This window comes from Salmo salar, chromosome ssa26 (genome assembly GCF_905237065.1).
Source record: "Salmo salar chromosome ssa26, Ssal_v3.1, whole genome shotgun sequence".
NCBI lineage: Eukaryota > Metazoa > Chordata > Actinopteri > Salmoniformes > Salmonidae > Salmo > Salmo salar.
Genome location: NC_059467.1, coordinates 26,254,552 through 26,278,193, shown reverse-complemented (window position 1 = coordinate 26,278,193; position 23,642 = coordinate 26,254,552). Strand labels below are relative to the sequence as shown.

The 23,642-nt window shown below is 39.9% G+C and overlaps 2 protein-coding genes across 3 annotated transcripts in view; one reads left to right on the top strand and one right to left on the bottom strand.

Moving 5' to 3' along the window:
- Window positions 1-189: 189 nt before the first annotated feature.
- Window positions 190-4,355, bottom strand: LOC106587501 (proteasome subunit alpha type-1). Its single transcript, XM_014175942.2, has 10 exons — window positions 4,233-4,355; window positions 3,484-3,528; window positions 3,290-3,391; window positions 3,082-3,185; window positions 2,888-2,976; window positions 2,699-2,769; window positions 2,486-2,615; window positions 2,335-2,414; window positions 619-723; window positions 190-461 (listed from the first exon to the last, which is right to left on the bottom strand). The coding sequence occupies exons 1-10, from the start codon at window positions 4,233-4,235 to the stop codon at window positions 402-404; spliced, it is 789 nt and encodes a 262-aa protein (XP_014031417.1). The 5' UTR covers window positions 4,236-4,355; the 3' UTR covers window positions 190-401.
- A 1,018-nt stretch (window positions 4,356-5,373) lies between these two features.
- The window catches only part of LOC106587530 (cGMP-inhibited 3',5'-cyclic phosphodiesterase B), a 93,761-nt gene continuing 75,492 nt past the window's right edge, over window positions 5,374-23,642 (top strand). For both annotated transcript variants that reach the window (XM_045708937.1, XM_045708936.1), the window contains exon 1: window positions 5,374-6,446. In XM_045708937.1, coding sequence (XP_045564893.1) covers window positions 5,556-6,446 — 891 coding nt within the window. In that variant the 5' untranslated portion in view covers window positions 5,374-5,555. The remainder of the gene's footprint in view (window positions 6,447-23,642) is intronic.

Genomic DNA, 23,642 nt, shown 5'->3' with positions numbered 1-23,642 from the left:
GATTCAATAAATCCATAGTAATCCTGGGTTAGTCATGATGTTTAAACATCTATGTTTTAATTTTTTTGTTCAAAGTTCCTTTTCTTTGAAAACATCCCCCACAAGTGGCCACATAAGAACATAGAATGACAATGCAGTAATGAGAAAAGATAAACGTGATGTTACATTTCTTTTAACTAACCAGACAAGTTCAGAAAAAGTTTGTCTTTAATGACAAAAAATGAATGCAAACATTGAACCGCTAACAAAAATCATAGATAGTCGACTTGAACATTCACAAGTATAATGGTAATTGTTCTCCATGTTGATACAGTTACAAGTGAGTGTGGGTGGAAATTTGACTGAAGGAATCAGGGATAAGAGCTTTGTCATCTTCACACTGTGTGGGACACACTTTAATCTCAGAGCTCCATGGGCTCTTCTGGCTTCTCTGCTGCCGGCTCGTCGTCTGGCTGGGCAACCTGCAGCAGAACAAGAGGAAAAGGCATGAGCATGGTCAGGTATGGAGATAACTGAATAATGTACCGCCAAGAAACTTATTAAGGCAATAACCGTTCCTCTTGACAAGTTTCCTCAGAGAAAACATTTGTATTCAACATTTGCCAAGTTGTTCTTTACCCTTCTCTGTGGCCTCTCCTCAAGACCTTCAAGGAATGATGCCACATCGCCATCATCGTAGATGGTGAACTCCATGTCCTTGCCAACAATCCCGACAGACACATTCTAAAAGGGCAGACAGTAAGTTGTCAATCTGTGAATTAACTTGTGTAATGAACCCCTACCCTTCTCTCTGAACCCCTCATGAATTTAAAAACACTGGATTAGTGTAAGAATGGCTAGGTGTTTTCACATAGTAGTTATACCAGTCCATCCCATCAGGGGGAGCGAATGAGAGCCCACTTCAGGGTGAGGAGTAGATAATTGGACAGTAGCCTGATGTTAAAGTCTTAAGGTTACTACAAACTTCACTCCGTTGATCTACGTGCATGTGGGTGGAGTGGGATTTTTGGAGCAGGGGATACGTTTTGGTAGCATGATATCCTTGCCGGTCCCACTCCCATTCAAATAAAATCTAATTTAATTTGTCACATACGCCAAATAGAACGGGTGTAGACCTTAGTGAAATGTTTACTTACAAGCCCTTAACCAACAATGCAGTTAAGAAAAATACGTGTTAAGAAAGTATTTACTAAAATAAACTGAAGTAAAAAAATAAAAGAATAGAAAAAAAATAATAAAATAACAGTAGCGAGGCTATATACAGGGAGTACCGGTACAGAGTCAATATGCGGGGGCACAAGTTAGTCGAGGTAATTGAGGAAATATTTACATATAGGTAGAGGTAAAGTGACTCACAAGGGGGTGATAGCAAAGTTTTGTAATATTTTATTAGTAGCTAGCTGGCAGCCTGGCTAGCTGGCTTTAAACATAGGAAGCTAGCTAGCTTTTTTAACTTCCCACATCTATCTCCTTATGAAATAAATCAGATTTATAATTAAAACATATGCACTGGCAAATATTCGTATACTTGCAGGTTTAACTACTGATGGGGAAACAAAGCTTCCTGAAGCTGAGGTTTCCAAGACAATTGTGTCAAATAGGTTCATTACTCAAGGCTTTAATCAACAGTGTACACTAGTTACGTCTGCTGTTCAAAAATAATTTATAGCATCCAAATGAGCGTGTGCTTAGCGTTTCCTTTTTGTCTTCTACCAAACCAATCAGGTGGTTGTTCGACGAAACGAAGCTTCATGTCATTAATCACGTGCTTCTGATTCGTGATACAGGCATTTACACTGCTTCGAAGTACACTTCTAAGCGATTTTGACGTATGCCTCAGAGTTCAGGCATCAAACGTAACATCACTAAGTGTAACCCAAAACATTATCCCAGTTTGATATGCTGCTTGTGTATTAATTCCCATATCAGCTAAAAACAGATTATCATCATGTATTGCTCACAGAGAAAAAAAATCACATGGCTAGCTAGTTGGCTATAGCAGGTTATACCATTTCACACTAGCCTGATAGTTATAACTTCTAAACAAAATACCTTTTTTGGGTGGATTCTTGTTGTTTGATTATCAATGCAAAATAGGCTACTTTGATGAATAGCCTATAGATCGGATCGATGGAACCAAGTGACAACACTGCCCCCACGGCTGCGGAAAGAATGATACGGGGCGTCTCAATGTTCAGGTAGTAGAAAAGCATGTTGAATGCCGGATGGTATTACAAGAAGCCGCCCCTTTTGTGACAAAAAACGGCATTCCAACATTGCGCTATGCTCTGAATCTTGCGTCTCCATAGAGCTTGCAGTAAGCTTAAGGTTTACCTTTGTGGTAAGATCTTGTTCTGCAGGTAGAGTTTCTCTCAGTCCCCGGAGGCCATGTTGAACTAGGTCATTCAGTTCACCTACAAGACAAAATGAAAGCTTACAACGTGCTTACATCAGAAGCAGAGAAGAAAAGGCATAAAATACTCACAGTCGAGAAAAGTGTCCATATGTCTTTCCAGGTAGGTACGTGCAGACTGGGAGCGGGCCCCTATGGACATGGCCTTGCAATCAAAGTAGTTGGCAGAGGGGCAGGTCTGGAAAATGTGTGGCCCCATATCCTAGAAAAGACAGACAATATTAGATATGACATACTATTCCACTAATATTTATAGAGGGACAAACCAACCAATACATATCTTACATCATATCCTGCGATGAGTAATCCCACACCATAAGGCCTTCTTCCATATCTCTGTGTAGGGATCTGGGTTTCTGAGTGCTAGGTCAAGGTGGATTGTCTTAGTTGCAACGGTATAATAACTTTTCAAATGATCAATACAGACAATTCATGTTGAGCATCATAAAAACTACATTTGTGGTAAAAGGATACTGCTTCCAATTAGTGTGACCAAGCGGGACACAGGGAGAGGCCGATCAAACACGAACCTGGAGTCCAGGCACTCCTGACGCATAAAGTTGCTGAAGGTGTATGATGGAAGAGAGAAGTGTTAACCCCAGTCAGAAGAACACTGTCTAATTCTCTTCAAGAATATGAACAACCATGCACATAAGATCCTCTCTTACCAGAGTAGCCTTGCATCAGCAGTGAGGCCAGCAATGGAGATGCCAATATGGCTGTCGACGTGTAGAATTTTCTTCTGATGGGCAGCCAACTCGGACTGAGCTCTCTGGACAAGAACACAAAATTAGGATTAAAAATAAGACTACTTTTACACTGCTTTTCATATAATCATGTTCTTGAATGCAAATGTAAAATCAATGTAAATTGTACCTTCAGAGCCACAAGTACAGCATGACTGCGAGATTTCAGACCCACTGTGGCAGATCCTTGTTTCACTGCTTCCATAGCATATTCAATCTGATGAATACGCCCCTGAAACACAAGACAGTGACCTGTTATGAGAGTCACAAATATTGCAGCTGAAATTGCTAATTGTTAAGTTACTTGTATTTGCAGACTCTTACCTGTGGACTCCAAACTGTGACATCATTGTCATACTGGTTGCGGAACTAAGAAAAATACAAAAATGAGTCTTACAATCTAGAAACCTACATATTGCTGTCGTCATAGTACAATATGTCATCATTGATTCCATAATAGAAATCAAGTTCATTTGCATGTGAAAATGTTATCATGGAATCCATTATTGCTCCATTGTTTATATTGGCTGCCCAAAGCCCACTTTAATGGTAACAGTTACTTCTTACGTATCTTTAACAAGGCAATGACTCAGCTAAAACAGATCTGATTTAACTAGCTAGCTAGCAACACAGCTTGGTCTTCACACAGTGAAGTTTGACTTCAAGTTGTGAACAAGTAATCTAGGTAGCTAGCTAGCTGAATGGATAACATTAGCTAGCTAGTTAGCTACCATTGATTAAAATGTTAGCTATGTCCAATAACATTAAGCAAGAAGTTAGCTACTACTATCATATTCTACACAAAATATGGGATAGTCACAGGTTAGGGATGCAGCCATAGCATTTGTTGTTAGCCTAGCCAGCTATTATATTTCATTACCTTTTTCTTTACCGGTAAGTTACAGTAGCGTGGCTAGTAAGCTTAACTAAATGCTTACTCATTGCTATGGATAGCTAGCTAGGTAGCCTTTCCATCCAACTAAAGGTAACAGACATTTCTGGTGCATGTAATTATTACGTTTGCATTCACTTTTGATATATCGTACATATTATATTATTTCTTCCAAGCTTACCATGATGATAGAGCTTTCAACCAACAAGCGCCTCAGATAACCGATTAGTGCTTGATTACTTTTCCTATTGACGTCTGCGCAAAGGGAAACAAGTAGATTACAGAGAGGGGGATCCGAGTTCTGTATTTTTCTCTCTGCCAGATGTGATGTGAAATTCTTCACCAGACACTGCTGAAGAAATCAGAAACCACCCACAAAACACAAAGTAAAAGCGTGCAATTACTCAATACACCTAATGTTAAACATAATCTACAATCTCGTCGAAATCAATTATTTATCCCTGAAAATTTCGATTTTAAAGGTGCGTTCCTTATTCTTACATAAATATCACTTGCTTTAGCCAAATAGAGTTCTCTGATATATGTAGTGCTCTAAAGATGCGATTCCGTGGAGGAGCAATGCTTTCATTTACAAAGTATCATTAGAACACATAAAATAGGTATTCTAAGATTAATCATATTTTCAAAAATGAAGTGGTAGATTTCGTTAGTTGAACATATTTGGAAATCTTTCAATATCACAGGCCTGCCAGAGTAACCAGGACTAGATAGTGGTACAATAGCCTGGCTATGTAATTACACTAGAAAAAAAGGTGTAATAATAATAGTAATACTACTACTATTATTACTACTACTACTTCTACTACCACTAATAATAATGGCTAAACCTTCAAATAATGGGCCTTATTTTTGGCCAACATGTACTTTACCAATCCTAAAATCCCAAAGAAACAGATCAAGTTGCATATCTGTTTGAAAGCAAGATCAATTGACGTTTGGATTTTGTCCAAAGTAACGGTAACCAAAATTTGGTAAATTGATAAACGCACACTTTCTTTAACTTCACTGTCAACATGTTGACGTTGTGTGGTTGTTTTTAGCTGTATATATTATCTATTTTTGAGGTTTTCAGTGTATTTTGAACGCGTTTAGACAATGCAATTAATTGTGATTTAAAAAATGCGTGCACTAAAATTACAAAAAGTTAACTCGAGCTGATTAACTCTGACAGTCTTAGTTTTTATATAGCAGCACTCTTCTTCTGACCGACCATGAGAGTGCACGGTTTGTTTTTAGTGCTGCAGAGCGCGTGCCTGTGTCGATCTGTAGTTTTTGTAGCGGATTGTCACATCTAGGCGGCGACACAGAGTCCCTTTTCTCTAAAAACAACAACATTTCACCTTCTCTTTCTTTTAGTCAAAATGCTTGAGCACGTTTGAGTGACCATGGAGTGCGTTTGCCGTCAGGTAGTTGAGAGTTAATACGGCGAGAATATTGGGAGAAGGAAACTTTTGAAGGAATCCAAGGAGCTACAGTTGAAAACATGGCTGTTCGCGAAGAAGGAGAGGTTTTACACAGTAAAATCAGGCACCACGATGGGGTTGCCAATGCAAACAGCACAGAGAGCTTCAGGAACGGCTATGTGAAGAGCTGCGTCACCCCTTTAAAACAAGACCATCAAAGGGGATTTTTGTTTAACGTCTGTAGGTTTTGTAATGAGGACATTCTGAATTCAAAAATATTTCGAATTTCTGGCCTATACCTGGGTGCATTCGCAATATTTGCAGTTTCGTTGCTTATTTCCAGGAGCTTGCAAAGTGACTTCAGCTTTTGGGATTTGCGGACTTTTCTGTCGGGCTTCTCTCAGTCCATCAGCCCTCTCTTTAGCATAGGCTGTGCATTCTTCTTTTTGACATTTTATTTAAGGAGGAAAAAGAGGGAAAGTAATAAATGTTGGCTTGTGTCACTGCCAGCATCATGTTACTTAGGGGATTTTTTAGTTTTGCGGTTTTTGCAGTGGGGAGAGGACCAACACCAGATGCAAATGATTGGCAGGTTGTTATTCGTGTTGGGGTGTGTGGGTCTCCTAACGCTTATCCCCACTTTGAAACTCAAACACAGTGTTCTGATCCTGGTGTTTGCCAGTGTTGTGTGGTTGGTGTCTTTCACCAGTCTGAGCTGTCTGCCTGCACTCCTGAGACCCGTGTTTGCGTGTTTGGCGGGTGTCTCAGGCTCGCTCTTGTCCCTCTGTTTTGACCATTATTACCCGTCAAGGGAAACGCCGAATAGGATCTCCAGCAGCGAGGAGAAAGTCCCTGTGATCAGACCCAGGAGAAGGTCCAGTTGTGTTTCTTTGGGGGAAACGTCGACCAGCTATTATGGCAGCTGTAAAATGCCTCGCAGACCTTCGTTACCGTGCATATCCAGAGAACAGGTAGGTCATGGGCTGGCGTAATGTTCATCATTGCCTTCATTCATTTGTGCAAAAAGTATCACTGACTGCTCAGAGTGAGCACACGTGCGCAAGAGTACACAACCTTGAACCTGTGGTCTCCAGCAAGGAGGCAATTAAACCCCACATCCAGAGTGCATAGGCCAGTAGTCCAGACGGACAATCACCCCTACACTGCTGAGCTATTCACCATCCAGGTCATTAACCTCAACTCACACCAAATAATCGTCTCTTGAAATAAACTACTCTGATAGTCCTGCAATAATTAAACCCATATGACTATAACATGCAGCACACACGCACCAGAAAGTTAATTTACCTAAGTGACATTCAGACATCCTATCCCATTCTTGTTTGTTGAGAGAGTTGTGTTGACGACAGGAAAACCTGTCAAACAAGTTAAAGCGTGATCACTTATGGTAGAGTAATCAATGCATTATTTATTAATTCACTTACAGGCATACTTTTCATATAGGCTTAGAAAATAAGTTGGTAGTGCTACATATTCACTAATATCTGAAGTGCTTTATAAGGTTATTATTTCACTGTAGTTAGGATACCCTGCTGTGAGGCCACTGCAATGGAAAGTGTGAGTAGCATCAAGTGTATTTATTTGGCTTCAACACTCACTGTATTCCAGGCAATGTATTGTGACCATGGAGGATATTCATTCCCCAATAGTTCAAGATGGAAGACCCCCCCCAATAGTCAAACATCCTGTTCACACTTACATTTGATTGTAACAAACAACATCACTGTGGCCCAGCTGAGCAAGGGCCACAGTGTATTTATACTAAAAAATGTACCCTTGATTTTATGAAGAAGACAACTTGATGAAATGGCCTATTATTACTTTCTTACGCAGGCCCAATCATAACATTCTTTGCAGGGATGTGAAATATTGCTACCTTGCTTACATTTTCAACATCTGAGCTCAGAAAGAAGCTGTTTTTGGAAGGACCGGGCCGTCCACTCTGACAGTGAAAATACATCAGGCTTTAGCAGCAAATGATGTTCCGTATTTTAAAACCCTAAAGGAATGTAATTCCTTGAAAGATTTATAATAACAAGCTATTTGTGTGTAGAAACTTTATGGATTGCAGTCTGCCTTTATTTTATTATAAGTGATGGTAGCAGATTCGAGTTTATTTGTTATTTGTGAAATATTTAGGCAAAATGTCACACATTAATAAGAGTTTTCAAATCCAATGAGGGCAATATGTTCAGCTGACATTTTAGTATGTGCCCTGCCCTCTCTGACCATATTAGATTAGCCTATCATATTGTTCATTGTCAATTAGATTTATCCAAATTTAGTTTTGCCTCTCTGATTCTGTCTATGAACCTGTGACGTTTTCTAAAAGTGACCTGCCAAATATTGTTTCAGCAATAGCCTTTGTTGTAAACTGGACTACCTTAAAGATGAAGATTATAATGAAAAGATAAGACGCAGAAGCTGCATAAAGGATGTTTTATTACGGTGTTGTAATAGCACACTTCACTCATACAACACAACATTCAATGTGTTGTTTGTTCATTTAACTCATTGTCCTGCAGTGGATGTTGTGTCAGGAATAGATTGCAGGCTCAAGTCTGGATACTACCATACAGGTCTGGTCTAGCGTTAATGTTGTCAGGCAGTGAGGGGCATTGGTGGTAGACCACTATTGATCAGTGAAATAAAGATGTCACTACTTGTTGTCCAACTGTATTGATTTAACAAGAGAGGATAGGAGTGCCAGCATCACCCAAGACACGCTACTGTCCTAACTGAAGGACTATATCTGAGTATCACAGGCAAGGACTTTAAGAGTGTGATGATGTGCACGTCAGGTTCAGTGTCCACAGTCAAGTCCTGTATGTGACACTTTGTCATGATGTAGTGTAGACTAATAGTAATTAAGCCTAGCTCAAATGTGGTCTTAGCAGACACATTCAGTTTGGAACTCAAAGGACGAACTCAAACGTAATACTAACCATAAATCATACTTGTCATCCACACATGCATAGATTACTGGACTTCTTTGGTCACACATTAAATGGCGCCTCATATATCATGACATTACAGGATTTGCTGGTCATTGATTCATCAGAAAATATATAGTAAAATAATTTATATTTTTGGGGGTCAGCACATGATGCTTATGACAAATGCTGTGTGGAATGTGGAAAAGACTAACTCATGTCACTTGAAAAAAATAATGATTTTGATTGTGTCTTGCAACATTGGCAATAAATTACACAATTTATATAATAACGTTTTCCACAAATTAATATTTACAAATTAACAACACCACCATATACGATCAGTGGTCAACCATATTTGGGTTTGCATGCAAAGTTTAGACACGATCCTTGCTTTTGTCCTGAAGCTCTGTTGGTATTGACATGATGGTATGCTGTGTGTCCTGTTCTGCATTAGATCCATTTGTTGCCAGCTAGTGATGCATTTAGACCTTGTTTGTTAATTGTTTCTAGTTTCCACACAACAAAAGTTCAGTGTTTGCTGCCAGACACGTATCAACACAACACCTTTTGATATGAGACCATGTGCAGCTGAAATCAAAATCATTTAAAGTCTTTGAAAGACAACTCTGTTTTAATAGGCCTGTCTCTGGCTGGAACTCTCACATGATAGCTATGTACACCTTGTTATGGAGCACTATCACATTCTGCTCAGGGCTCTACAGTGACCTTTTTCACAAGGAGCATGTGTGCGCCTAAGTTGAAAAATGTAGGAGCATACAAAGAAATTTAGGAGCACAATGAAAAATATTTGAGGTAACAAGCCAGGTTCTTTGTAGTAATGGTGCAAGCATGCCGGTCATGAATCTGAGCTCAGTGTATTCTCCACGGCACTTGGGGGGCTGCGGTACAGTGACGTAATCATTGCAACAATTATCATCTGGGTGATTTTTTTGTTGTTGTGGGGGGGGGGGGGGGGTGGCGCATGGGTGCTCCTAAATTAAAATTCAAGGTTGCACAGCACAATATTTAGGCGCATATGGAAGTAAAATGGTTGCACTGTAGAGCCCTGCTGCTACAATTCACTATGTTGTTTTTTAAATGTGGAACACAAAGTTACACAATGCTCTTTTTGTATGTAGGCCTACATACTGTGCTTGACACTCCTTTGTACACCTACTAATACAGTTAAAATAGCTATGATATAGGTCTACTTCATTATGAATTATATAGGTCAACAAAGGCATGACTAAGGAGGACCATAATGCAGAGAAGAGAAAGTTTTACATATCATTTGCATGTCTATCACCTCACTTTGTGTCGTGTATTCTGAAATCTCTGGTATTAGGTTAGACGTTCTGAAACCTCTGGTATTAGGTTAGACGTTCTGAAATCTCTGGTATTAGGTTAGACGTTCTGAAACCTCTGGTATTAGGTTAGACGTTCTGAAACCTCTGGTATTAGGTGACGTTATCTGGTATTAGTAGACGTTTGAAACCTCTGGTATTAGGTTAGACGTTCTGAAACCTCTGGTATTAGGTTAGACGTTCTGAAACCTCTGGTATTAGGTTAGACGTTCTGAGCATAAGACTTAGTGTCCCAGTGATGATCAGTGATGAATGATGAATGATCAGTGATGAATGATCAGTGATGAATGATCAGTGATGGGCCATAAGCACTGATACACTATTTCTTATTTTGGACTCTGATACCTTACATTTTTAAAGTTTGGTTTACATTGGCACATCAGTCATGTTTTTCTTAAAGATACTGAAGTTTGGATTTCAGCTTGATAGTTCATGCTAAAAAGCAATGAATACTACAGCCAAAACAGTCAGGCAGAAGAAGTCCAGATGTAGGCTAGTTTGGCTCTTAAGTGTTGGACACACAGTTGGACAAACGTCTTACATTTCAAATCAGATCAAATCATTACATAATCATCAGTGTGTTATCTTATTTATTGTGTTGTTTTCACGATTACTTGACATTCTTTGAAATTTATTGCAGTTTGACTTTAAGGGTGACATCTGTCCGCAAAACAATCCTCGCAGAGCGCAAATAGGCCTAGACCATAATACATGCAGTCGCAGTAGCCTTCTTTTTACAATGTCTGTGGGAAGGTAGTGATCATTTATGAAGAGTTCAAGTAAACAGTGTAAAAGTGCTTTGCACACGACATTGCAAGCAGCATTAGGCCTATTGCAAACTATTTAAAATGTAACTTTTCTTGGGCATTTTTGCTTACATTGTATTTCGGACAGACGATGTAGCTCATTATCTTGTAATAGTACCCTCCCTCATATAGATAGTACAATTGTCATACTTTCAGGGGATGTTACTGAGGAAAGGTACATTGAACCTGTATTCTTTGCTGACTAGCAAATGGCTGTGAATGTGTTGTGTATGGAAAGCGACGTTAAGCTTATGAGCTTCTTACTTGGTTGAGATAAAGGCGCAACACTCTGTCCTGTGATCTTATGACCTAGCTAATACACCGCAACACCTCAGCCTCTCCTGCACTTCCTGATTCTCTTTGGAAACTTAGTCATCATATATTACGCGTGCACTTTTCAAGTGTTTTAGCCATTTGGTAGCCATCAGACCCTGTTGTGGTTCCTAAACTGATGGACTGGCCAGCTACAGTGATAATCAGTGCAAAGTGTTGTGGGAATATCTCTTTGATGCGCTGTCTCATGTCATGTCTGGCCTCATGGCTTCTCCACCTGATGAGCCCAGCTAACAGGCCCTCTCCCTGGCCCCTGTCTGAGTCACAGCCTTCCTTCCCACAGTGTAATGGCTCTGTGCTCGTCATCAGCGCAGCCTTCTACGTCTTTAAACCCAACTACAGTGGCATGGACCAGAAGGTGCGTCTAGTGCTGCTTGATATCTGTTTGACGTCTTGTGCATCGTCTGTTTGGCATTGAATTATTAGTTTGCGTTGCACAAACTCAAAAGAAAGCAAAACCTAACCTGAAACTGAACAAGGGCCTACAGTAAAACAGGTGTAAAATCCTGGCCCCAGTGGTGGAGCCTTCTCTACCTGAAATGCAATTTTGGTAACAGAAAACAGGAGATTGACAAACACATTTTCAGTGCACGGTCCTTTGAAAAAGAATACAATGAACAGTGTGCCAGTATTCCACATTATACTATAAGAGCAGTCAATAGAACAATGAAACAATTGAGTTCACACAGTGAGTCAGGTTTTGAACTTGTAATTGTATTAAATGCTTGATTTCTGTAGCAAGATGGATAGCTTACATGATTAGGCAGTATTATATAGGGTAGTATTATTCCTGCAGTATTACACTGTTGTTATCATGTTCTTTTTGTCAGTGATAGAATAATGGTAAAATACTGCACACATGAGAACGGTAGAAAGACCATACAGTGCTTTTAGCTGTATAGGTTACATTTCTCACAGAATAAAAAAGTCCTACATTTGTAGCAATGTTTTCATGGAAACAGACATGTTGGCCCCACACTTCCTGAAGAGTTCACACAAATGAAAAACAGTCACTTCGTCTAGGCATAGCCCAAAGTCGTTGCATGTCTTTTGGGAAAATACATCCATGATTTGGTAGCAGACCGTTTTTTTTTGGGGTGGTGTTTGGACTATCATGACAAAATCAGAATTTGTTTGTCTATTGTTTGACATGTGTGTCATTCCTGCAAAAGGGGCAGGTTGGACATCCTGTGTAGTGTACTGACATCCTGTGTCACATCACTATACCTTGTGGCATATTGGTAGGCTAGATATGAGGATAAATATAAAGTATTTAAAAAGAAAGTGATCCAAGGTTAATTAGTGACTCAAAGAACTTGTGTCCTACACACACACACTCACACACACACACAGCAATGTGTTCCTTCGACTAGGGAAACTGATTTGCTGTCTTTTGGTAACTGAGCTTTATGTTCTGTCTCTCCTGGTGTGAGTCTATGGGCAGTTGTGGCTTTATCGGTTTATCTTGAACTCATGAGGAAGTTTGTCTGTGGGTTTGGCATTGTGCAGCTGGAGGCAAGTGGGTCGGTGTGGTGGGCGGGCGTTGAGGCTTGCTGAGGGCCTGTTATCGCAGGTGTTTGGCTTCTCAGCACATGACTGCTTTTGCTCTCTGAAAAGGACATGGCTGCATGGGCTCCAACAACGCCCTCAATCACCTCCCTACTGCTCATTCAGTCCTATCGCCTCTCCAAATTGATTCTTAGATGTTTAAAGCTCTTTATTTGTACTCTCTCTAGCTCTGATTTGAGCCATTGATTGGGAATATTATAGCTTTGGAAACAAAAAATATATATATTGTCAACATGTACGTTACTATTCAGGTGGAAAATCTGGTCTTTCTCCATCTCAAACAGGAACTTTTCAGTTCAGCAGTTGTTGAATTGAAATAAATACTGTTAACAATACACATGTTGTCCTATGTCATTTCTGATCCACATTAACACAGCAAGGTGTAGAACAAGTTACAACAACCTGTCAATGAATGGGCAGCATTCCTATGCTGCTTTCCATAGTCTGACTTAAATGCTTCTGAAAGTGTCAAAATAGCCTTTTGTGTTTACTAGAAAACTGATCGCAAAGTTTTCAAAACAATATGCCGTGGCGCTGTGTTCATGTGACCTACCGGTCGGTATGTCCTGCAGTGCGGCTGCATGCTGACGACCTCTGTGTGGAGTGAAAACATCTGTCTGTTGTTGGTGAGATCCTTCAATGTGTCAGGCGGTCTGGGAGGGAAAGTCCTATGCAACACGGATGCTGCTGCTGCCATTTTAGAGATCTCACTGTGAACATAATGTATTAATGAAGTGATGGCGAGACTACTGATTCATAATTCATGGAGCAGGATGGGAGGGATTTGTGTTTTTGTCTCAGCGAAGGTGTTCGTATGATTAAAAATGAAGTATCAGCAGAACAAAGTGAAAACATTTCCCCCCAAGAATATGGATAGGCAAAGTCACCAAGTCATAGGATTTCCCACAAATGTCCTCAATGTTTTCCTTTTCCAAAATAATTTATATCAGAAATCCGCGGGAACTATTATCCACACCAATTAAAGTCCTGAAAACAACCCCCAAACCATCTAGCTATAGTAGGGATGTGCTAATATAGACATTCTGGGCCGACCTGATATATTAAAAAGTCTTAATTTGTATTGAAGAATTAAGTGCTTATATTGGTATCTGAAACAATCATCCTCCTCTCCACTCTCTGCTAGCTGTCATTTTTTTAAAGATAGAATTGTAGAAATACACTTTTAAAAAGAATCCTGACCTTAATAATTGATAAATTATTAAAATGTCAGTTGTTGGTATAAGTGTGTAACCCCCAGATGTATTGCAATGCTGTTGCACTCTTTTTTTCTTCATCCTCATCTGGTCCGTAATAAAAGATGGAGGAAATGCTGGCCCCTGACTGAGGAAGCCCAGGCCCCTTGCCTGGATGTGACCCGCCTACAGTGTCTGTCTCATATAGAGGTCGACCGATTATGATTTTTCAACACCGATACCGATTGTTGGAGGACCAAAAAAAAGCCCATACCGATTAATCGTCCGATTTTTATACATATATTTGTAGTAATGACAATTACAACAATACTGAATGAACACTTTTATTTTAACTTAATATAATATATCAATATAATCAATTTAGTCTCAAATAAATAATGAAACATGTTCAATTTGGTTTAAATAATTCAAAAACAAAGTGTTGGAGAAGAAAGTAAAAGTGCAATATTTGCCATGTAAAAAAGCTAACGTTTAAGTTCCTTGCTCAGAACATGAGAACATATGAAAGCTGGTGGTTCCTTTGAACATGAGTCTTCAATATTCCCAGGTAAGAAGTTGTAGGTTGTAGTTACTATAGGACTATTTCTCTCTATACCATTTGTATTTCATAAACCTTTGACTATTGGATGTTCTTATAGGCACTATAGTATTGCCAGCCTAATCTCGGGAGTTGATAGGCTTGAACGGTGCAATGCTTGAAGCAAAGCGAAGAGCTGCTGGCAAATCCAGGAAAGTGCTGTTTGAATGAACGCTTATGAGCCTGCTGCTGCCTACCACCACTCAGTCAGACTGCTCTATCAAATCATAGACTTAATTATAATAAAATAACACACAGAAATACGAGCCTTAGGTCATTAATATGGTAAAATCTGGAAACTATCATTTCGAAAACAAAACGTTTTTCCTTTCAGTGAAATACGGAACCGTTCCGTATTTTATCTAACGGGTGGCCTCCCTAAGTCTAAATATTGCTGTTACATTGAACAACCTTCAATGTTATGTCATAATTATGTACAATTCTGGCAAATTAATTATGGTCTTTGTTAGGAAGAAATGGTCTTCACACAGTTGGCAACGAGCCAGGCGGCCCAAACAGCTGCATATACCCTGACTCTGCTTGCACACAACGCAAGAGAAGTGACACAATTTCCCTAGTTAAAAGTAATTCATGTTAGCAGGCAATGTTAAGTAAATATGCAAGTTTAAAAATATATACTTGTGTATTGATTTTAAGAAAGGCATTGATGTTTATGGTTAGGTACATATTGGTGCAACGACACCAGTGCGAATGCACTTTTGTTAAATCATCACCCGTTTGGCGAAGTAGGCTGTGATTCGATGAGAAATTAACAGGCACCGCATCGATTATATGCAACGCAGGACAAGTTAGATAAACTAGTAATATCATCAACCATGTGTAGTTAACTAGTGATTATGTTAAGATTGATTGTTTTTTATAAGATAAGTTTAATGCTAGCTAGCAACTTACCTTGGCTCCTTGCTGCACTTGCATAACAGGTAGTCAGCCTGCCACACAGTCTCCTCGTGGAGTGCGATGTAATCGGCCATAATCGGTGTCCAAAAATGGCGATTACGGATTGTTATGGAAATCGGCCCTAATCAATCGGCCATTCCGATTAATCGGTCGACCTATAGACTCTCATATGACCCTCTTATAAAGCACTACTCTTTTTTTATATTTTATTTTTATTTCACTTAAGCAGATAGGTCAGTTGAGAACAAGTTCTCCTTTACAACTGCGACCTGGCCAAGATAAAGCAAAGCAGTTTGACACGTTCAACAACACAGAGTTACACATGGAATAAACAAGCATACAGTAGAAAAAGTCTATATACAGTGTGTGCAAATGAGGTAAGATAAGGGAGGTAAGGCAATAAATAGGCCACGGTGGCGAAGTAATTACAATATACCAATTCAACACTGGAGTGATAGATGTGCAGAAGATGAATGTGCAAGTAGAGATACTGGGGTGCAAAGGAGCAAGATAAATAAATAAATACAGTACGGTGATGAGGAAGTTGGATAGGCTATTTACAGATGTGCTATGTACAGGTGCAGTGATCTGTGAGCTGCTCTGACAGTTGGTGCTTAAAGTTAGTGAGGGAGATATGAGTCTCCAGCTTCAGTGATTTTTGCTGTTCGTTCCAGTCATTGGCAGCAGAGAACTGGAAGGAAAGGCGGCCAAAGCAGGAATTGGCTTTAGGGGTGACCAGTGAAATATACCTCCTGGAGCGCGTGCTACGGGTCGGTGTTGCTATGGTGACCAGTGAGCTGAGATAAGGCGGGGTTTTACCTAGCAGAGACTTGCAGATGACCTGGAGCCAGTGGGTTTGGCGGCGAGTATGAAGCGAGGGCCAGCCAACGAGAGCATACAGGTCGCAGTGGTGGGTAGTATATGGGGCTTTGGTGACAAAACGGATGGCACTGTGATAGACTGCATCCAATTTGTTGAGTAGAGTGTTGGAGGATATTTTGTAAATGACATCACCGAAATCGAGGATCGGTAGGATGATCAGTTTTATGAGGGTATGTTTGGCAGCATGAGTGAAGGATGCTTTGTTGCGAAATAAGAAGCCGATTCTAGATTACATTTTTGATTGGAGGTGCTTAATGTGAGTCTGGAAGGAGAGTTTACAGTCTAACCAGACGCCTAGGTATTTGTAGTTGTCCATATATTCTAAGTCAGAACTGCCCAGAGTAGTGATGCTGGATGGGCGGGCAGGTTCAGGCAGCTATCGGTTGAAGAGCATGCATTTAGTTTTACTTGCATTTAAGAGCAGTTGGAGGCCACGGAAGGAGAGTTGTATGGCATTGAAGCTCGTCTGGAGGTTAGTTAACACAGTGTCCAAAGAAGGGCCAGAAGTATACAGAATGGTGTCATCTGCGTAGATGTGGATCAGAGAATCAGCAGCAGCAAGAGCGACATCATTGATGTATACAGAGAAGAGAGTCGGCCCGAGAATTTAACCCTGTGGCACCCCCATAGAGACTGCCAGAGGTCCGGACAACAGGCCCTCCGATTTGACACACTGAACTCTATCAGAGAATTAGTTGGTGAAGACAGTCAGTCATTTGAGAAACCAAGGCTATTGAGTCTGCTGATAAGAATGTGGTGATTGACAGAGTCGAAAGCCTTGGCCAGGTCGATGAATACGGCTGCACAGTATTGTCTCTTATCGATGGCGGTTATGATATTGTTTAGGACCTTGAGCGTGGCTGAGGTGCACCATGACCAGCTCTGAAACCAGATTGCATAGCGGAGAAGGTACGGTGGGATTCGAAATGGTCGGTAATCTGTTTGTTAACTTGGCTTTCGAAGACCTTAAAGGCAGGGTAGGATAGATATAGGTCTGTTGCAGTTTGGGTCTGGAGTGTCTCCCCCTTTGAAGAGGGGGATGACCACGGCAGCATTCCAATCTTTGGGAATCTCCAGCTTTCTGGATTTGGGTGAAGGAGAAATGGGGGAGGCTTGGGCGAGTTGCTGTGGGGGGTGCAGGGCTGTTGACCGGGGTAGGGGTAGCCAGGTGGAAAGCAAGGCCAGCTGTAAAAAAATGCTTATTGAAATGTGCAATTATAGTGGATTTATCGGTGGTGACATTGTTTCCTAGCCTCAGTGCAGTGGGCAGCTGGGAGGAGGTGCTCTTATTCTCTATGGACTTTATAGTGTCCCAGAACCTTTTTGAGTTAGTACTACTGGATGCAAATTTCAGTTTTAAAAAGCTAGCCTTAGCTTTTCTAACTGCCTGTGTATAACTTCCCTGAAAAGTTGCATATCACAGGGGCTATTCGATGCTAATGCAGTACGCCACAGGATGTTTTTGTGCAGTCAGGTCTGAAGTGAACCAAGGGCTATATCTGTTCCTGGTTGTAATTTTTTTTGAATGGGGCATGCTTATTTAAGATTGCGAGGAAGGCACTTTTAAAGAATAACCAGGCATCCTCTACTGACGGGATGAGGTCAATATCCTTCCAGGATACCCGGACCAGGACGATTAGACAGGCCTGCTTGCTGAAGTGTTTTAGGGAGCGTTTGACAGTGATGAGGTGTGGTCGTTTGATCGCAGACCCATTACAGATGCAGGCAATGAGGCAGTGATCGCTGAGATCTTGGTTGAAGACAGCAGAGATGTATTTGGAGGGCAAGTTGGCAATTTGGAGGGCAAGTCTTTATGCTACATGCTATCTTACACTTGACACCCCTCTCCCCATCAGGCCCTTTGAGTCTGCTTTCTCTCGGCCCCTGTCCCACAATGTCCGCCAGCCACATTTTAAGAATAGGAGTAACTGTATTGAAAGAAATGACAGGCACAATTAATAAAAATAATATCTCACCTAAATCATGCTCTATGGCAAGGTTCCTCATCTTTTTTTAATGGTTGGACATAAGACTGTAAAAACATCAGCAAATCTTAATTTGGAAAAGTATTCCCACACAATAGAGATAATAGTGAAGACATCAAAACTATGAAATAACTTTAAGACATGAAGGTCAGTCAATCTGAAAATGTCAAGAACTTTTAAAGTTTCTTCAAGTGCAGTTGCAAAAACATCAAGCGCTATGATGAAACTGGCTCATATGAGGACCGCCACAGGAAAGGAAGACCCAGAGTTACCTCTGCTACAGAGGATAAGTTCATTAGAGATACTAGTCTCATAAATCGGCAATTAACTGCACCTCAGATTGTACCTCACAGAGTTCAAGTAACAGACGCATCTTAACATCAACTTTTCAGAGGAGACTGTGTGAATCAGGCCTTCATGGTCGAATTGCTGCTAAGAAACCACTACTAAAGGACACCAATAATAAGAAGAAGTTACTAACTTTGGCCAAAAAACACGAGCAATGGACATTAGACAGGTGGAAATCTGTCCTTTGGTCTGATGAGTCCATATTGAGATTTTTGGTTCCAAGCGCCGTGTCTTTGTGAGACGCATAAGTAGGTGAACGGATGATCTCTGCATGTGTGGTTCCCACCGTGAAGCATGGAGGAGGAGGTGTGGGGGTGCTTTGTTGGTGACACTGTCTGTGATTTATTTTGAATTCAAGGCACACTTAACCAGCATGGCTACCACAGCATTCTGCAGCGATACACCATCCCATCTGGTTTGCGCTTAGTGGGAATAACATTTGTTTTTCAACAGGACAATAACCCAAAACACACCTTCAGGCTGTGTAAGGGCTATTTTACCAAAAAGCAGAGTGATGGAGTGCTGCATCATATGACCTGGCCTCCACAACCACCCGACCTCAACTCAATTGAGATGGTTTGGGATGAGGTGGACTGCAGAGTGAAGGAAAAGCAGCCAAAATGTGCTCAGCATATGTGGGAACTCCTTCAACACTGTTGGAAAAGCATTCCAGGTGACTACCTCATGAAGCTCGTTGAGAGAATGCAAAGCTGTCATCAAGGCAAAGGCTGGTCTACTTTGAAGGATCTCAAATATAAAATATATTTTGTTTAACACTTTTTTGGTTACTACACGATTCTAAATGTGTTATTTCATAGTTTTGAATTCTACTATTATAATACAATGTATAAAATATTAAAAATAAATAAAAACCATTGAATGAATAGGTGTGTCCAAACTTTTGACTGGTACTGTATATATGCAAGCAAGATTTGAAATTATTATGTTTTAGTCAAACATTATTGTATGTCTGTTTTGGGCATCTTACGCTCAATTTGCAGTCTACAAATGATTTGTAATTATGTTCCGCCCCCCTTTTTTACTTTTTTATTTTACCTTTATTTATCTAGGCAAGTCAATTAAGAACAAATTCTTATTTTCAATGACGGCCTAGGAACAGTGGGTTAACTGCCTTGTTCAGGGGCAGAACGACGAGCTCCTGACCATTTGCTCGTGGCTGAATCTAGTTGATGATCCCTGCACTATGGATTTGTTTTGCCTTGCTGTAAGATATTCCAAATATGATCTCTACAATCTCCTGCAATATAACTTCAGTCACAAAAACTGTCAAATTATGATGTTCCGCTTTGTGCCATTACAGAAGCATTTCTACTCAGTTCTGATGGACAGACCCGTAATTATGCTGTCATTATCCTTCTGTTTTCCACATCCTACTTTGAGTACAAGTCATGTGTTGACCAGGTCCTCTCTGCAATTCAGGGCAAAAGTACTGTTTCTATAATAATCTAATTAACCACCGTTATTTAAATGAGCATAGTATGAGCATAGTATGTCGTATGAAGGATGGCGTTTCAATGTAACATTCTAAAATATCCTGTAAGAACAGTTGTGATGTTCCTTGTCCGTATGGAGAGAGGGAAGGGTGGTTTAAACCTGGTCAGGCAAGGCTGAACCATAGATGGAACCCTGTTTGTGTGGTGTTAGTGCTCCTGGGTGTTTTGGGAGCCAGGCAGGGGTAAATAATGCTCTTAACTAACTCTTAACTATACACATGAGGACAGTGCAGCAGGCTGCATATAGAGAAAGCGATAGAGAGAGGGGGTGGGAGGGAGGGAGAGCAAGGCAGCGGAAAAGCAGAGCGCCTCTCAGCTGTCACGTTCTCTTGCTGTAAAGCCATGTGGAATGATATAACATTGACGTCACTACTCAGTGACGTACGAGTGTGACTGAAAAAAAAAAAAAAAGCGAAGTTTTACTAATCGCCCTGTAGAATTTAGTGACTGCCTCTAGCTTCTGATGAGAAGGGGAGAGAATGCACGGAGGAAAATGCAAATACTATTCAACGTTGTATGTAGGATTGTTTAAATTAGTCAAATAAAATGTATAATTTATCATAATGTTTTACATTATTCTTGAGAAACCAAGGCGATTTTTCTTTTTTTTCTCACATTGAATTCTGTTTTTGTTGTTGTTTTTTGTAAATATTTTTATGAAGATGAACATTAATTGAATAGAGGTAAAGTGTTGGTAGTTGGTCATTATATTTAGCCTAAACTGATTGTAAAATTGCTTTAGTGAATTTAACAAATTAGTGCTTTGATTTGACAGATGATGGATGACAGGTGTAATATCTTAAGTACCCTATATTTTCAGACAGTTCATGTTTTTCTATATAGTAAGAGAATATGTAATTTGCGTGCATGTTTCTGGAATATGGAACATAGTTATTTTATTAAATATTAAAATAAGGCTACATCATGTCTTTAGTCATTCTTTTGATAATTTCTAGCAATTCTGTGATTCTTGACTAAGGAAAAAATATATAGACCTACTTGTTGTTGTCTTTGGTCCATCCAACTTATTTAGTCTATCTCCTCAACTCATTTATTTCTGCGTAGTCTCAGTACATTAGCTCCTCTTGTGCTCAGCTGTAGTGGGCCCAGAGATAAGCTAGTGTATATTGCTTATTGTGTTGAATTACATTTTCTATAATACCAAATACACATATTAACCGTTCACTGTCAATACCATTAAGACATTGTGAACAGAAATCCACAAAGACAAATATTGTAGCCTAACATTTGTTTGATAACAATGTAACATGGTTCTCTCTTTTTTGGAATAGTAAACGTTATTTTATTTTTTTACTGATGTAAAATGTTGGACTAAGGAAGTGAGTCACTCCTGCCTTGCACAAGTAAATGCATGAGCGATAATCAAATTAGACCTTAAATTAAGGCCACGACACTACTCAGGCCTTTTCACATCACACATGGTCAGGACACTGCTGCTGCACGCAAACACACACACACGCACGCACATGCAGCAGGCAGGGCCTCTCCAATAAGGGCAGTAGACATACATAGGCCTGCCAGACACAAGTCCTCAAAGCTTCCTATAGTCAATTTAGAAATATACATTACTGACTTATGCAAAACATATAAAGCAATACATGGTAAAAGGAACAGATTTTACCCTTTGAAATGTAACATTTATATTATTGTTACATTAATCATATTTGAACTAGATAGGTAATAAAGGTAGCACACCTCTTCCAGCGGCTATGAGTGAACAGATCTATCCAATATTCACAGTTCTTGACACATGTATATCTGTTCAGTGTGACTCTTAACCAGAATATTCAGATCTCGGTGTGTGAGCTTGACAGTTAAATCCAAAATGTAGTTTGCATTGTTACTTCAATTTAATGATACATAGAGTGCAGCCCAGCTATCGTTGCTGTCTGTTTTATTTTTTCACTATTAGATTAATAATACTTAAAAATATTCATAAAATACCCCACAATGATCAGTCATGTTTTAATACAAGAATATTTTATTAGGCTAATATTTTGTTATTATCTTGTTGTACTTCAGCTCAAATTAAGACAAAACTCCTCATTTATATACAGTTGAAGTCGGAAGTTCACATACACCTTAGTCAAATACATTTAAACTCAGTTTTTCACAATTCCTGACATTTAATCCTAGTAAAAATTCTGTCTTAGGTCAGTTAGGATCACCACTTTATTTTAAGAATGTGAAATGCCAGAATAATAGTAGAGAGAATGATTTAGTTCAACTTTTATTTCTTTCATTACATTCCCAGTGGGTCAGAAGTTTACATACACTCAATTAGTATTTGGTAGCATTGCCTTTAAATTGTTTAACTTGGGTCAAACATTTTGGGTAGCCCTCCACAAGCTTCCCACAATAAGTTGGGTGAATTTTGGCCCATTCCTCCTAACGGAGCTGGTGTAACTGAGTCAGGTTTGTAGGCCTCCTTGCTCGCACACGCTTTTTCAATTCTGCCCCAAAAATTTCTATAGGATTGAGGTCAGGGCTTTGTGATGGCCACTCCAATACCTTGACTTTGTTGTCCTTAAGCCATTTTGCCACAACTTTGAAAGTATGCTTGGGGTCATTGTCCGTTTGGAAGACCAATTTGCGACCAAGCATTAACTTCCTGACTTATGTCTTGAGATGTTGCTTCAATATATCCACATCATTTTTCCTACCTCATGATGCCATCTATTTTGTGAAGTGCACCAGTCCCTCCTGCAGCAAAGCACCCCCACAACATGATGTTGCCACCACCGTGCTTCACAGTTGGGATGGTGTTCTTCGGCTTGCAAGCCTCACCTTTTTCCTCCAAACATAACGATGGTCATTATGACCAAACAGTTCCATTTTTGTTTTATCAGACCAGAGGACATTTCTCCAAAAAGTACAATCTTTGTCCCCATGTGCAGTTGCAAACTGTAGTCTGGCTTTTTTATGGCGGTTTTGGAGCAGTGGCTATAATTCTTTTTCTGAGGTCTTGGTTGATTTCTTTTGATTTTTCCCATGATCAAGCAAAGAGGCACTGAGTTTGAAGGTAGGCCTTGAAATACATCCACAGGTACACCTCCAATTGACTCAAATTATTCAATTATTCCATCAGAAGCTTCTAAAGCCATGACATAATTTTCTGGAATTTTCCAAGCTGTTTAAAGGCACAGTCAACTTAGTGTATGTAAACTTCTGACCCACTGGAATTGTGATACATTGAATTATGAAATAATATGAAAATATCTGTCTGTAAACATTTGTTGAAAAAATTACTTGTGACCTGCACAAAGTAGATGTCCTAACCGACTTGCCAAAACTATGGTTTGTTAACAAGAAATTTGTGGAGTGGTTGAAAAACTAGTTTTAATGACTCCAACCAAAGTGTATATAAACTTCCAACTTCAACTGTAGATTAAATATACACAGGTATCAGGTATTCTAGCAGCTATTATTTCTTTGCTAGTTAAATTTAATGTTGTCTTTTTTTAAATCTTTTTTATTTTTTCAATGTTCTCTGTCAGTGGTTTGGTGTTAATTTTATACTTGGCAGCAGACATCAGGACTTGTTGAATGAAAGGGTTAACAGCAGCAGCAGCGAGGGAGTCAGCCGAGCGAGGTGCTCTGTGTGTTTGGCTGACTGCAGAGTGAAACAGGATGCAGCGACTGCATTGTCAGCCTGCTGGTGTGAGTGCAAACAGATGAG